This window comes from Lemur catta, chromosome 15 (assembly GCF_020740605.2).
Source record: "Lemur catta isolate mLemCat1 chromosome 15, mLemCat1.pri, whole genome shotgun sequence".
NCBI classification, from domain to species: domain Eukaryota; kingdom Metazoa; phylum Chordata; class Mammalia; order Primates; family Lemuridae; genus Lemur; species Lemur catta.
The window spans coordinates 21,180,537-21,194,308 of NC_059142.1; the positions used below are offsets into that span (position 1 = coordinate 21,180,537).

Here is a 13,772-nt window from a genome sequence, read left to right on the forward strand (position 1 = left end):
AGGGGAAGGGTATATTCACACCTAATGGGTACAGTGCGTACCATATGGGGAATGGACACACTTGAAGCTCTGACTTGGGTGGGGCAAAGGTAATACGTGTAACCTAAACATTTGTACCCCTGTAATATGCTGAAATTAAAAAAAACACTAATTAATTAATTAAAAAATAAATAAAATTTGCTATTTTGGCCATATATGGTGGCTTACACCTATAATCCTAGCACTCTTGGAGGCTGAGGCAGGAGGATTGCTTGAGTTCAGGAGTTGAGACCAGCCTGACCAAGAGCGAGACCCTGTCTCTACCAAAAATAGAAAAACTAGCTGGGCTTTGTGGCATGCCTGTAGTCCCAGCTACTTGGGAGGCTGAGGCAGGAGGATCACTTAAGCCCAGGAGTATGATGATGCCTCTGCACCACTGCACTCCAGCTGGGGCAACAGAGCAAGCCTGTCTTAAAAAAAAAAAAAAAAAGTGGCCTATTTTAATTTTAAACTTGCTGCTTCATTATTTCTTTGATCGCCTCTCTCAGAGTTAGGTAGGCAGGCCTTAGGGGAAGCAAAAAGCTCTAGTTTAGATTCACTGAAGCATTTCTTAACTCAGTCACATCTGTATAATCCTTTATTGAAGTAGCTATCATGTCACTAGCCTTCCAAAAGGCTACTGATGAAAACATGCCAGACTTTTCCCCTAAGTTCACTGTAGTCAGTCTTTCTTGCTCCAATTTTGAACTTTTTTAAAAAAGAAAATTACTCTTGGATTTTTATGTGGAAGAGATTCACATCCTTTGATTTTTTTTTTTTTTTTTTTTTTTAAGAAACCAGATCTTGCTGTGTTGTCTATGCTGATCTCAAAACTCCTGGACTCAAGCAATCCAATGGGACTTTCAGCCTCCCAAGTAGCTAGAACTATAATCATGAGCCACTGTGTCTAGCCATGTTCTTTGATTTTTAAAGGATCTTTTATTATGCAGTTACTTCGCAAACTAGATGGTATTTTTATGTCATAGTCAGTGCTAAATTGCCTCAAATTCTTTTCCAGATAAGACAGGATATGAATGAAGAAATAAATAAACATATCACACTTAAAAAGGTAATAGCTGATGTAAGTAACTTAAACTGGATTGTTCCCACTCTTTGGTACCACTGTCTTGTATGTCTGGGAACATCTGTGCTGGTGGTAGCTGTGGAATTTTGGAGACACTAGGGAAAAGCAGACATCTCTACTGGGACCAGAAAGGCCCAGAAGTTCAAAGGTCATAGGAATTATAAAGGCATTGGATCCCTTAAAAGGCTTGTTGTTTTGAGTACCTGGGAATTATAGCACTGCTGAAATAAATGACATAAAGTACAGGGCCTGATAGACTTGAGGAGACTTCACAGAAGCATTCTGTCTGCTGTCTGTTATTTGTATAAACCAACTGTTAAAGTAGAAGAATCCCAAGAAGAACCGTTGTGAGTCAGGGACCATCTGCTGTATTGCCAGCATTAAAGACATTTTCAACTTATGATATTTTTGATTTATGATGGGTTTATGGGGAAGTAATCTCATGGTAAGTCAAGAAGCATCTGTATTTTGCTGCCATTGTATATACTCACGTGGAATTAGGATGGACTGCTATGGATGTTGAGAGGAATACTATCTTAAGTTAGCTGAAGGTTTGGGGTTGCTGGGACCTTAAACAAAGCCAAGATGAATGGAGTTATTAAGGAAAAAAGTTATAAAATGTTGCATGTAAGTCAGCAAGATCTAGAAGTTCCTGGACCCTTGTGGAGTCCTACTTTGTTCTTGTAGCTAGATAAATGTTTCTGCCAAATCACTTTTCCATACATAATTAAAACAGATACAATTTGCAGATCTTTCTGCCATTTCTAGAGTACTGTATCTTTTTTTTTTTTTTGAGACACAGTCCCACTGTGTTGCCCATGCTCAAGTGCTGTGGCATCAGCCTAGTGCAAGCAACCTCAAACTCCTGGGCTCAAGCAATCCTACTGCCTCAGCCTCCCTAGTAGCTGGGACTACAGGCATGTGCCACCATGCCTGGCTAATTTTTTCTATATATAGTTTTAGTTGTCCAGCTAATTTCTTTCTATTTTTAGTAGAGACGGGGTCTCGCTCTTGCTCAGGCTGGTCTTGAACTCCTGACGTCGAGCAATCCTCCTGCCTTGGCCTCCCAGAGTGCTAAGATTACAGGCGTGAGCCACCGTGCCCGGCCTAGGGTACTGTATCTTATCTAACATTAACATGCATTTTTTGTGTGTGTGTTACAGACCTGTTTTCTTTCTTTTCTTTTTTTTTGAGTCAAAGTTTCCCTCTGTAGCCCCAGGTAGAGTGCAGTGGCGTCACCGTACCTCACTGCAACCTCAAACTCCTGGGCTCAAGCAATCCTCCTGCCTTGGCCTCCCAGAGTGCTAGGATTACAGGCGTGAGCCACTGTGCCCAGCCCAGACCTGTTTTCTAGGTTTGCTACATGGTAGTTTAAGCATATATTATAAACATTTAGATAGTCCAACCCCCCACCTTTTTCTTTTAAACTGATTTAACTGATGAGAAAACTAAGGTCTAGGGAGAGTCAGTGACAACTTAGGGTCATAGTGTTAAAGGCAAAAGCTTGTTCCTGAATCCAGATTTTTTGGCCCATGCCTGTGCTCACTTAATTCCTTTAATTCAAACTCATCATCATCATCATCATCATCACAGCAACTAACATTTGTTTACTTAATATGTTCCAGGTATCGTGCTAAGCATTATACAGCTCTCATCTTAAGTAATCCTCTTAACAATTCTGTGAGGCTGGTCTGTATTATGTTTTTTTTTTTAATTTTTAAAAATTTTTTATTTTTTATTTTTTACTTTCTGCACCTTCCCACCCTGCTTCCTCTGCTATATTTTATGGATGAACAAACTGAAACTTGATGACTTGCCCAAGGAAACACAGCTATTAAGTACTAGAACTAAGATTTCAACCCAATTCTGTCTGATTCCAAAGACTGTTCTTTTTTCTTCTTTTTTGATGAATTATTTATATAAAAGGTAATAAAGAATAATAAAACAAATACCCATCACTCAGCTGAAGAAATAAAATATTACCAGTTGACACTCCCTTCTCATTTTATTGCCCTCTTTTTCCCTCAGAAGTAATCATCCACTTTCCTGAGTTTCAAATCTGTGCTCTTAACCGCTGAGCTATACAGCTGCATTTATTAAGTGCCTTATGATTTGCTGGGAGCTAGGGATTCAACAATGAACAATAAAGATACGTTCTCTGCCCTTGAGGATTTTCCTATGGGTGACAGTGAAATACATGTTCCTTAATCTTTCTGGAGATGCTCAGTGGCTGGTTAGAAATGTCATACTTTCATCAAGGAGGTCTAGGAAGTCCTAGAGGAGATCACTGGTGGTATGCTAGAAGGTTGCCTAGATATCTCACAGGTGAAACACTGTCTTAAGAATACAGACTACTTAACTGAATCACTGATTATTAATTTATGTTTAGAGACTTCTGGGAGAAATAGATACCTTTCTTTTCTTCCTTTCCCTTTCCTTCTCTTCCCTTCTCTTTCCTCCTTCCCCTTCCTCCTTCGTCCTCCTTCCCCCCCTCCCTTCCTTCATTTTTAAATTACATGCATGACTGAACATAGCACTTGATCCATGCATTTATGGAAATTTTGTCTTATTTAATACATTTTTTTGTCTTATCCCCACATAGTATCTAAAACTAAACTTTGTACTTATAAGACAATCAGGTAAATAATTATCAAATGAACTAATAGTAGGAGTCTGCACAAAAAAGATAGGTTGTATAGAAGCGTAAATTAATACTCTGTATGTTCTTCTAATGTTTTTCCTAGTTTGATCCAGACAGGGTGCAGATGTATCTGGGTGGAAGTAGTGATGTTGGGTAGAAAATCTATTACAATGTTTCTCAGTTTTTTTTAAGCTATGACTTAAAAACCTTTCATGCCCTCTGACACTAACTGAGTGTCCTACAACTCAATTCTGTTCTAACACTACCCAGAGTTAGCATCAGATTTCACCAAAGAGCAAGTTTCCCAAAAAGATTGCCCTTACTTCAGACGCCAGGTGCAAGTGGGCCCCTTAAGTTACCTGTACTTCAGCCTGGCTGAGTACAAATTCAGGGTTTCCCGCAACCCCTCAAGTTCAGTTATTCACTAGAATAACTCACAGAACTCAGGAAAGTGCTATACTTAAAATTATACAAATGAACAGCCAGATGAAGGCATACACAGGGAAGGGCCCTGGGTGCAAGAGCACTCCCCCATAGAGTCAAGGTGCACCATCTTCCTGCTTCATTGACAGGAAGCTTTCTTGAGCTTTGATGTCTAGAGTTTTTATATGGGGTTTCATTTTGTAGGGATGATTTAGTAAATCATTGACCATGTACTTGAACTCAATCTCCAGTCACCGTTTTGTCTTTGGAGGGTTTGAGTTGGGGCTGAAAGTTCCAAGCTTCTGATCATGTAGTTGGTTTTTCTGGTGACCAGCCCCCATCCTGAAGCTATCTTGCTCCATTCCCCCTCTTCCCTGTGAGTCACCTCATTAGGATGATGAACTCTAGTGTGGCTGAAAGGGGCTCATTATTCATAACAAAAGATGCTCCTATCATTCAGGAAATTCCATGGGATTCTGTAGCTCTATGCCAGGAACTGGGGACAAAGACCAGATGTATTTATTATACCACACCCTCCTTAATATTATTTGAAATTTCAACATTATTTTTTTTTTACTAAAAACTAATCAAATAAAGTAATTTTAGAACTTTTTTTGAATTGCCTTAGCAGTTACCTGCTATTCACAGCTCTCCAATTGCTTTTAAGGAAAGCTTTGAATGGGAGTTCCAGAAGCTCCAGGAGGTGAGACTGATTTCCCTAGTGGTAGTGCTGAAGCTGTAGCAATACTGTTGTGCTTGGGCAAAGTGAAAGCAAGTCACAAATTTCAGTCTGATTGAAGTGTCAGAGGTCCTTTTTCCATTCCTATAAAATTAGAAAATTTAGTTGATTATCCAAGTGTTTCCAAATATTTGGTTATTGTGTTAATGTAGACTCTTACCTTGAGTATATACCTTATATATAAATTATAATCCAATAAAAATTATGTGGCACAGCAGTAGTTCAAAGGAGGAAGTAGAAGAATTGAGAGCTACAGTATGTCTGGAATGTCTTCAAGGATGAGGTAGATTTGAACTGGCCTTGAAAGGTGATTAGGATTTGGAAAAGTAGAGAGGAGAAAGGGAAGGACATTTTAGATGACGAAAACCGTGTGAGGGGGACAGGATTCATTGGAGCAGAATGGCCTTATTTGAGCAAATTGTGTCTGTGGGGAATAGTGGGAAATGAGATTAGATAGGTGAGTTGAAGTCAGACTATATATGATTTTCAAAGGCCAATAGAATGTTTCACCTTGCTGTGGTAGGTAGAGAGTCAAAGAAGTCTTCTGATTAGGTGAGTTAGAAAATGAGAAGAGTGTGTAAGAAAAATGGACTGGTATTTGTATTGTTGGTAGATTAATGAGGGAAGAGACTGGAGCAGGGGGTAGAAAGGTGGCAACTGGGAGTTATTTTAATAAAAGTACCATAATTAGGGAAATAGAGGAACAAAGAGGAAGAAATGAATATTAGAAATTTTAAAGGAAAATTTGGCAGATCTTGACTGCTAAATATAGAGGAAAGGTGAATCAGAGATGGTTACAGTTTTGAATCTTTCTTTTTATCCTGATGTGTAGAAGGTGTTAAATAGCTATGTAAGTCTATTAGAATGTAATATGCATAAAAGTAGGGAAGATGTGGTCACCATGATCAGTGGTGGCCCCATCATCAGCAATGGTGCCTGGCATGTAGATGTGTTCCAGAAATATTTGTTGAAGGGATGAAAGAATGGATTTAACCTGTCAACCTTTGGGTGAATTTCAGTTGCCCTCTGTCAATTTAGAACATGACAAGTTTTGCTACCAAAAAATGACTTCTAAAATAATACTTATTAATCTTTTCTAGTAGTAAAAATTTTATTTTAAAAAATCTATGACTTGGAAATTCACGCTGAGAAAAAAAAGAAAAAAAGAGAAAATCTAGAAAATATGGAAAAATACAAAAAAGAAAATTGCAATTACATTTACTTCAGAGATAACCACAGTTGGTGTGTATGTTTTCCAGGGTTTTTTTCTGTGTACTTACATATTTATTTATAAAATGGGATCATATTGCACATGTTGATTTATACCTATATAAATGTCATTTTTAAAAGTAAAATGGTCTAGACATGGTAGCTTATACTTGTAATCCAAGCTACTTGGGAGACTGAGGCAAGAGGTTCGCTTGAACCCAGGAGTTTGAGGCTGTAATGAGCTGTGATCATGCCACTGCACTTCAGCCTGGGTGCCAGAGCAAGACCCTATCTCAAATAAATAAATAAACAAATAAATGGAAAAATTTGAGCCTCCAAATAATGACAACAATGGATTACAACCTATAAAATAATAGGATAATATGGGAATCTATCAGTCCATGCTCATATATACAGGCATACCTTGGAGATACTGCAAGTTTCGTTCTATACCACAGCAATAAAAAAATTCTATGCACTGGGAAACTACACTGTACTATAGTCTATTAAGTGTGCAATATCATGTCTTAAAAAATATAGATGCCTTAATTTAAATATACTTTATTGCTAAAAAAAAAATGCCAACCATCGTCTCAGCCTTTAGTGAGTTATAATCTTATTTGCTGGTGAAGGGTCTTACCTCAGTGTTGATGGCTGCTGACTGATCAGGGTGGTTGTTGCTGGAGGTTGGGGTGGCGGTGGCAATTTTTAAAAATAAGGCAACATTGATTGACTCTTCCTTTCATAAAAGATTTCTTTGTAGCATGTGATGCTGTTTGATAGCATTTTGCCCACAGTAGAACTTCTTTCAAAATTAGAATCAATCCTCTCAAACCCTGCCACTGCTTTTATCAGCTAAGTTTATGTAATTCTCCAAATCCTTTGTTGTCATTTCAACAGTGTTCACAGCATTTTCACCAGAACCACATCTCAAGAAACCACTTTCTTTGTTCATGCATTATAAGTAACTCCTCATCTGTTCAAGTTTTATCTTGAGATTGTAGCAATTCAGTCACGTCTTTAGTCTCCACTTATAATTCTGGTTCTCTTGCTGTTTCCACCATATCTGCAGTTACTTCCTCCACTGAAGTGTTGAACCCCTCAAAGTCATCCATAAAGGTTGGAATTAACTTCTTCTAAATTCCTGTTAATGTTGATATTTTGACTTCCTTTCATGAATCACAGATTTATAATGGTGAATTCTTTGGCGTTTTATTTACTGCTAGAGAGAGAAAAAGGAAGGAAAAAATTTTAAAAATAGTTATAAAGAAAAAAACATATAGATAGGTGAATTCTTTCTAGAGGGTTTTCAGTTTACTTTGCCCAGATACATCAGATGAATCACTATCTATGGCAGCTATAGCCTTATGAAATATGTTTCTTTTTTTTTTTTTTTGAGACAGAGTCTCACTTTGTTGCCCGGGCTAGAGTGAATGCTGTGGTGTCAGCCTAGCTCACAGCAACCTCAAACTCCTGGGCTTAAGCGATCCTTCTGCCTCAGCCTCCCGAGTAGCTGGGACTACAGGCATGAGCCACCATGCCCGGCTAATTTTTTCTATACATATTTTTAGTTGTCCAGGTAATTTATTTCTATTTTTAGTAGAGACGGGATCTCGCTGTTGCTCAGGCTGGTCTCGAACTCCTGACCTCGAGCGATCCACCTGCCTCAGCCTCCCAGAGGGCTAGGATTACAGGCGTGAGCCACCACGCCCGGCCTGAAATATGTTTCTTAAATATTAATAATATGAGTTGAAAGTTGAAATTACTTCTTGATCTGTGTGGGCTGACGAATGGATGTTGTGTTAGCAGGCATGAAAACAACATTAATTTCCTTGTACATCTCCATTAGACCTCTTGGGTGATCTTAGGTGCATTGTCAATGAGCAGCAATGTTTTGAAAGGAATCTTTTTTGTGAGCAGTGGGTCTCAACAGTGGACTTAAAGTATTCAGTAAGCCATTCTGTAAACAGAAGTGTTGTCATCCAGGCTTTGTTGTTCCACTTGTAAAGCACAGGCAGAATAGATTTAGCATAATACTTAAGGGCCCTAAGATATTCAGAATGGTACAAGAACATTGGCTTCAACTTAAGGTCACCAGCTCCATTAGTCCCTTATGAGAGTCAGCCTGTCCTTTGAAGCTTTGAAGCCAGGTATTGACTTCTTTCTAGCTCTGAAAGTCCCAGATGGCATCTTCTTCCAATATAAGGCTTCCATCTACATTGAAAGTCTTGTTTAGTGTAGCTACCTTCATCAGTGATCTTAGCTAGATCTTCTGGGTAACTTGTTACAGTATTTGCTGCTTCACCTTGCACTTTTATGTTATGGTGATGGCTTCTTTTCTTAAATCTTTTCTTCTGCAGCTTCCTCACCTCTCCCAGCTTCACAGAATTGAGGACAGTTAGGGTCTGCTCTGGATGAGGCTTTGGCTTAAGGGAATGTTGTGGCTGGTTTTATCTTCTATTCAGATCACTAAAACTTTCTCCCTATCAAAATAAAGCTGTTTCACTTTCTTATCATTGGTGTGTTCACTGAAGTAGCACTTTTAATTTTCTTCAAGAACATTTCCTTTGCATTCACAACTTGGCTAACTGGTACTATCCATCGATCTCAGCTTTCAACATGCCTTTCTCACTAAGCTTAATCATTTTGATTTTGATTTAAAATGAGAGATGTGCAACTCTTCCTTTTACTTGAACACTTAGAGGCTAGTGTAGGGTTATAAATTGGCCTAATTTCAGTATTATTGTGTCTCAGGGAATAAGGAGGCTCAAGATGAGAGAGAGAGACAGGAGAACAGCTGGTCAGTGGAGCAGTCAGAACACATACAACATTTATAGATTAAATTTGTTGTCTAATATGAGCATGGTTCATGGTGCCCCAAAACAATTACAGTAGTAACAGGTGCAGGTGCCTGTAGTACCAGCTACTCAGGAGGCTGAGGTAGGAGGATTGCTTGATCCCAGGAATTCTTGGCTGTAGTGTGCTATGCCATTCTGATGTCTGCACTAATTTCAGCATCAATATGGTGACCTTCTGGGAACGGGAGACCACCAGGTTGCCTAAGGAGGGGTGAACTGGCCCATGTTGGAAATGGAGCAGGTCAAAACTCCTATGCTGATTAGTAGTGGGAGGGTGCTTATGAATAGCCACTGTACTCCAGCCTGACCCTGTCTCTTAAAAAAAAAAAAGTAAGATCACTGATCACAGATCACTATAACAGATATAATAATAATGAAAAAGCTTGAACTATTTCGAGAATTACCAAAATGTAACCTAGAGACACAAAGTGAGCATACATTACTGGAAAAATGGCACCAATAGACTTACTCAAAACAGGGTTGCTACAAACCTTCAATTTGTAAAAAATGCAGTATCTGCAAAGTGCAATAAAGTGAAACAACGTATGCCTGTGTATGTGTGTGTGTATGTGTATGTGAGAGAGAGAATCAGAAAGTTTTTCCTCATAGTAGAATGTGAAGTGTTGTAGAACTATTGATAGAAATAGAAAATCACTATCTAGTAACTACTACAGCAATGTTTGTTTCAAGCAAGAATCATCAATGAGTGCTGAGACTTGTAGGCAAAAGTTTGATGAGAAATAGGATATTTACATAACATCCTTATAAGATGCTTATTAAATACAAAGGGAAAAATAATAACTTCAGAGCATACAAACCTGGGATACCACCCCATCCAAGTGATCACAGCTGACATCACCAGTAATGGGACAAATTGATGTTATCTGCCTTTTGCTATGATGCACTGAGAGGGACACAGTATCACTTCTGGATTATTCATGCCAAATATGCAAAAACATTAAAAAATGTTAAGGTCATGAAAGACAAAAAGAATAAGAAACTCTTCCAGATTAAAGGAAGCTAAAGAAACATGACAACCAAATGCAGTATTTGATCCTGGACCAGAAAAAAATTTTTTTTTCTTTTCCATAGAGGATAATAGTGAGACAAATGATAAGATGTGAATAAGGTCTATAGGATTGTATTGGTGTTAATTTCCTACTCTTGATGCTATAGTATGGTTACGTAAAAGAATGATCTTGTTTTTAGGAAATATACACTAAGGTTATACTTACTCTCAAATGTTTTAAAAATATATGTGTGTATATATATGAGAGGAGATAATTATATGCAAATATGGTAAAATGTTAACCTGTGGGGAATCTTCATAAAGGATAGACATGAATCCTTTGTATTATTTTTGCAATTTCTCTGTAAGTCTGAAATTTTCTCAAAATAAGTTAAACAAAAAAAAAGTAAAACTGAGCCAGAGCTGATGAATTAGTCACCAGTGAATCAGTAAATATTTTAATTAGATGTTTATTATTTTTTTTTTTCACCATATGTGACCTGAAGATTAATTAGCTGTTTAAAAAACAGTGTGTGTGTATGTGATCCATGCTGTCTTCAGGGATCACTGTTCCCTTTCGATATTATTAACTGTTAGTGATATTTTTTAAAGTATGACATAGTAAACAGAAAGCACTGGTTTGGCCTGCCAGAGATGAGTCAGTTTGCAACTAACCTTTTTTTTTTTTTTTTGAGACAGGGTCTTGATCTGTTACTCATGCTGCAGTGCAGTGGCACTATCATAGCTCACTGCAGCCTCGAACTCCTAGGCTCAAGCAATCCCCTTGCTTCAGCCTCCTAAATAGCTGACACTACAGGCATGCACCACTATGCCTGAATATCTTTTAATTTTTTTTGTAGAGATGGGGTCTTACAATGTTGCTCAGGCTGTTCTCAAACTCCTAGCCTCAAGCAATCCTCCCACCTCAGCCTCCCAAACTGCTGGGATTGCAGGAATGAGCCACCACACCTGACCTGCAACTAATCTTTTAGTGAGGACTTGAGAAAATCACTGTCTCTGGGTCCCAGTTTCCTTATCTGAAAATTTTGCAGGGAGCTGAGTAAGCTGACATTGTTGACTAGGTTCCTGCAGTTGTATGATGATTTTCTCTGGATTCAGTGACATCATCAGAACCCAGTGAAACGTTAACCTTATCGTCTGCCACTTGAAAAAGGCCCACGCTTTCTTACACAAGTCAATCGAAAAGGTCCATAGAAGTCAGCTAGAAGACACCTGTTAAATCATCAGTACTCAGTTGTTCAGAGCACTCTCTAAATTGTTTTGACTATGCTTCCTGTGTTCCAGCCATTTATTATTTTCCCAGAGACTTGACTTGTGTTTTTAGTTTACTTTTTCTTTTAATCATTTAAGAAGGGAATGTGACTTTTCTTAACTTACCTTAAAAGAAATTTCCATTTAGACTTTACTTTTGGAAACTATCATTTGCTATTATGGAAGAGATTAATAGGCAGGTAGACTGTTTTCCTCTAGAATCATAAAAGGATTTAGTTGATAAGCAGTTGAATGTCTAACAATAGTAATTATATGATTAAAAAGTGATGACAAGTCAAATTTCATAAAAATTAATATTTTAAAGCTTGTATATTAAATTTCTAGAATACAAAATGTAACAGGGAAGTTTCTTCTAACTCTTTACAATACTCCTAAAAAAGAAAGAATATAGGAATATAGAGAAATAGGCATTCTGATATTCTGTTGGTGAAGATGTAAATTGGTTTATTTTTTGGGGGAGACAGTTTAACAATATCTATTAAAAATAAAAAAGATCATGTGTGCTGACTTGAGTTCCACTTCTGGGAATTTACCCTGTAGAAATACTAATTGTAGCATTGTTTGTAAAAGTAAATACTTGAAAACAACCCAATGTTCATTGTTGGGAGATTACATTAATAAATTATAATATATCATATAATGGGTTTTTACACAACTATTAAAAATAATGCAGAAGTTTGGCTTTTTTTTTTTTTTTTTTTTGAGACTGAGTCTCACTCTGTCGCCCTGGGTGGAGTGCAGTGAGTGGTGTCATCATGGCTCATTGCAACCTCAAACTCCTGGGCTCAAGTGATTCTTCTGCCTCAGCCTCCCTAGTAGCTGGGACTACAGGCATGCGCCACCATGCCCAGGTAATTTTTTATTTTTAGTAGAGACAGGGTCTTGTTCTTGCTGGGACTGGGAGAAATTTTTTAATGGTAGTATAAAATGAGTTTATTATTGCTATTTTTAAAAATTGTGCTAAATATATATAACATAATATTTATCATTTTAACTATTCATAAGTATACAATTTGGTGGCAGGAAGTACATTCACAATATGTATAATCATCACCACTATCTGTACCTAAAACTTTTTAATCATCCCCAACAAAAACTCTGTACCCATTATACAATAACTCTTCCCTTCTCCCCTCCCAGGAGGTTTTTATGTATTGACATGAAATACTGCCTAAATGCATAATTAATTGATAAAGAAAAACTGCATAGTAGTGTGAATACTCTGATTCCACTGTGGTAAACTATTATAAGTTAGCATAAGTATAGGAAAAATCTGGGAAACTATATATATTTTGGTAATTTTTTAAAAAACAATGAATATGTGTTACTTTTTTTTTTTTTTTTTGTGGGAGGAGACAGAGTCTTGGACTGTGACCCTGGCTAGAGTGCAGTAGCATCATCCTAGCTTACTGGAACGTCAAACTCCTGGGCTCAAGCAATCCTCCTGCCTCAACCTCCCGCGTAGCTGGGACTACAGGTGTGCGCCATGACACCTGGCTAATTTTTCTATTTTTAATATAGACCGGATCTTGCTCTTGCTCAGGCTGGTCTTGAATTCCTGAGCTCAAGCAATCTTCCCTTCTCGGCCTCTCAGAGTGCTAGGATTACAGATGTGAGCCACCACACCTGGCCAACTATGTGTTAACTTTTCTGAGCAGGAAAAAAGATGTACTTTTAAGCATTATACTAAAACTTGGTAATTTGGATTCATTTGATTTTAGGTAACAAATAACAGACTTCGTTATGTGGTTGCTGAATTTGAGCTTATGTAGAATCTAAACACTTTATTAAAGTAATGATTTTTCTTTTCACAGCTAGAGTTGGGAAGACATCACTGATTATGTCTCTCGTCAGTGAAGAATTTCCAGAAGAGGTAAACATTTTATTTCTTTTCCATATTTAAAATTTTTTAAATTTATCAAAATTAAGTTAAAATGAAATAAACTCTACCTTTTTGTGGCACATGTTTCCTTTCTGACAGGTGTGACTTTTTTTTTAACTGAAGGAAATGCTTTGGTGATGACAGTTGTGACCTTTTAAAAGGCTCATATTAGTTTATAGAGGACATCTACGAAATACGGTGTAGAAGAAAGAACCAAACTACATCTAAGTTTGCCTAAGTCCTTTGCATTTCCTACCTTTGACCTTATCTAGGATATTTGTTCTCTCTGTGACTTAGTTGTCTCATCTGTAAAATGGGAGTGGAGGGGATATAATCTATCTAAGCTGTACAACCCTTTCTTAAAAATAAAATGTTGCTCATAGGTTCAAAATATAAAAGATACGATGAGTGTTCCAGTTGAAGTTAGGATGAAAGATGTGGATCCCCACTTGACTTCTGCCTGACACTCCCCAGTCTTTGAGGTGTTTTGGTCAGAACCACTAAAATTCTGACACATATGTTTGAAAACCTTTAATATTATCTGCCTCCTTTGCTTTACAAATGATGAAACTAATTCATTCCACCTTTGCCTACCGCAAAGGATTGTTGTGGGTCT

General features: G+C 37.6%; 1 protein-coding gene across 5 annotated transcripts in view; it reads left to right on the forward strand.

The window, feature by feature from the left end:
* The window catches only part of RHOT1 (ras homolog family member T1), a 61,470-nt gene that overhangs the window by 6,882 nt on the left and 40,816 nt on the right, over positions 1-13,772 (forward strand). For 4 of the 5 annotated variants that reach the window (XM_045525445.1, XM_045525444.1, XM_045525443.1 and 1 more), the window contains exon 2: positions 13,089-13,147. In XM_045525445.1, coding sequence (XP_045381401.1) covers positions 13,089-13,147 — 59 coding nt within the window. Of the gene's footprint in view, positions 1-4,833; positions 4,870-13,088; positions 13,148-13,772 lie in introns of all 5 variants that reach the window. The other variant, XM_045525442.1, reaches the window with a different exon arrangement.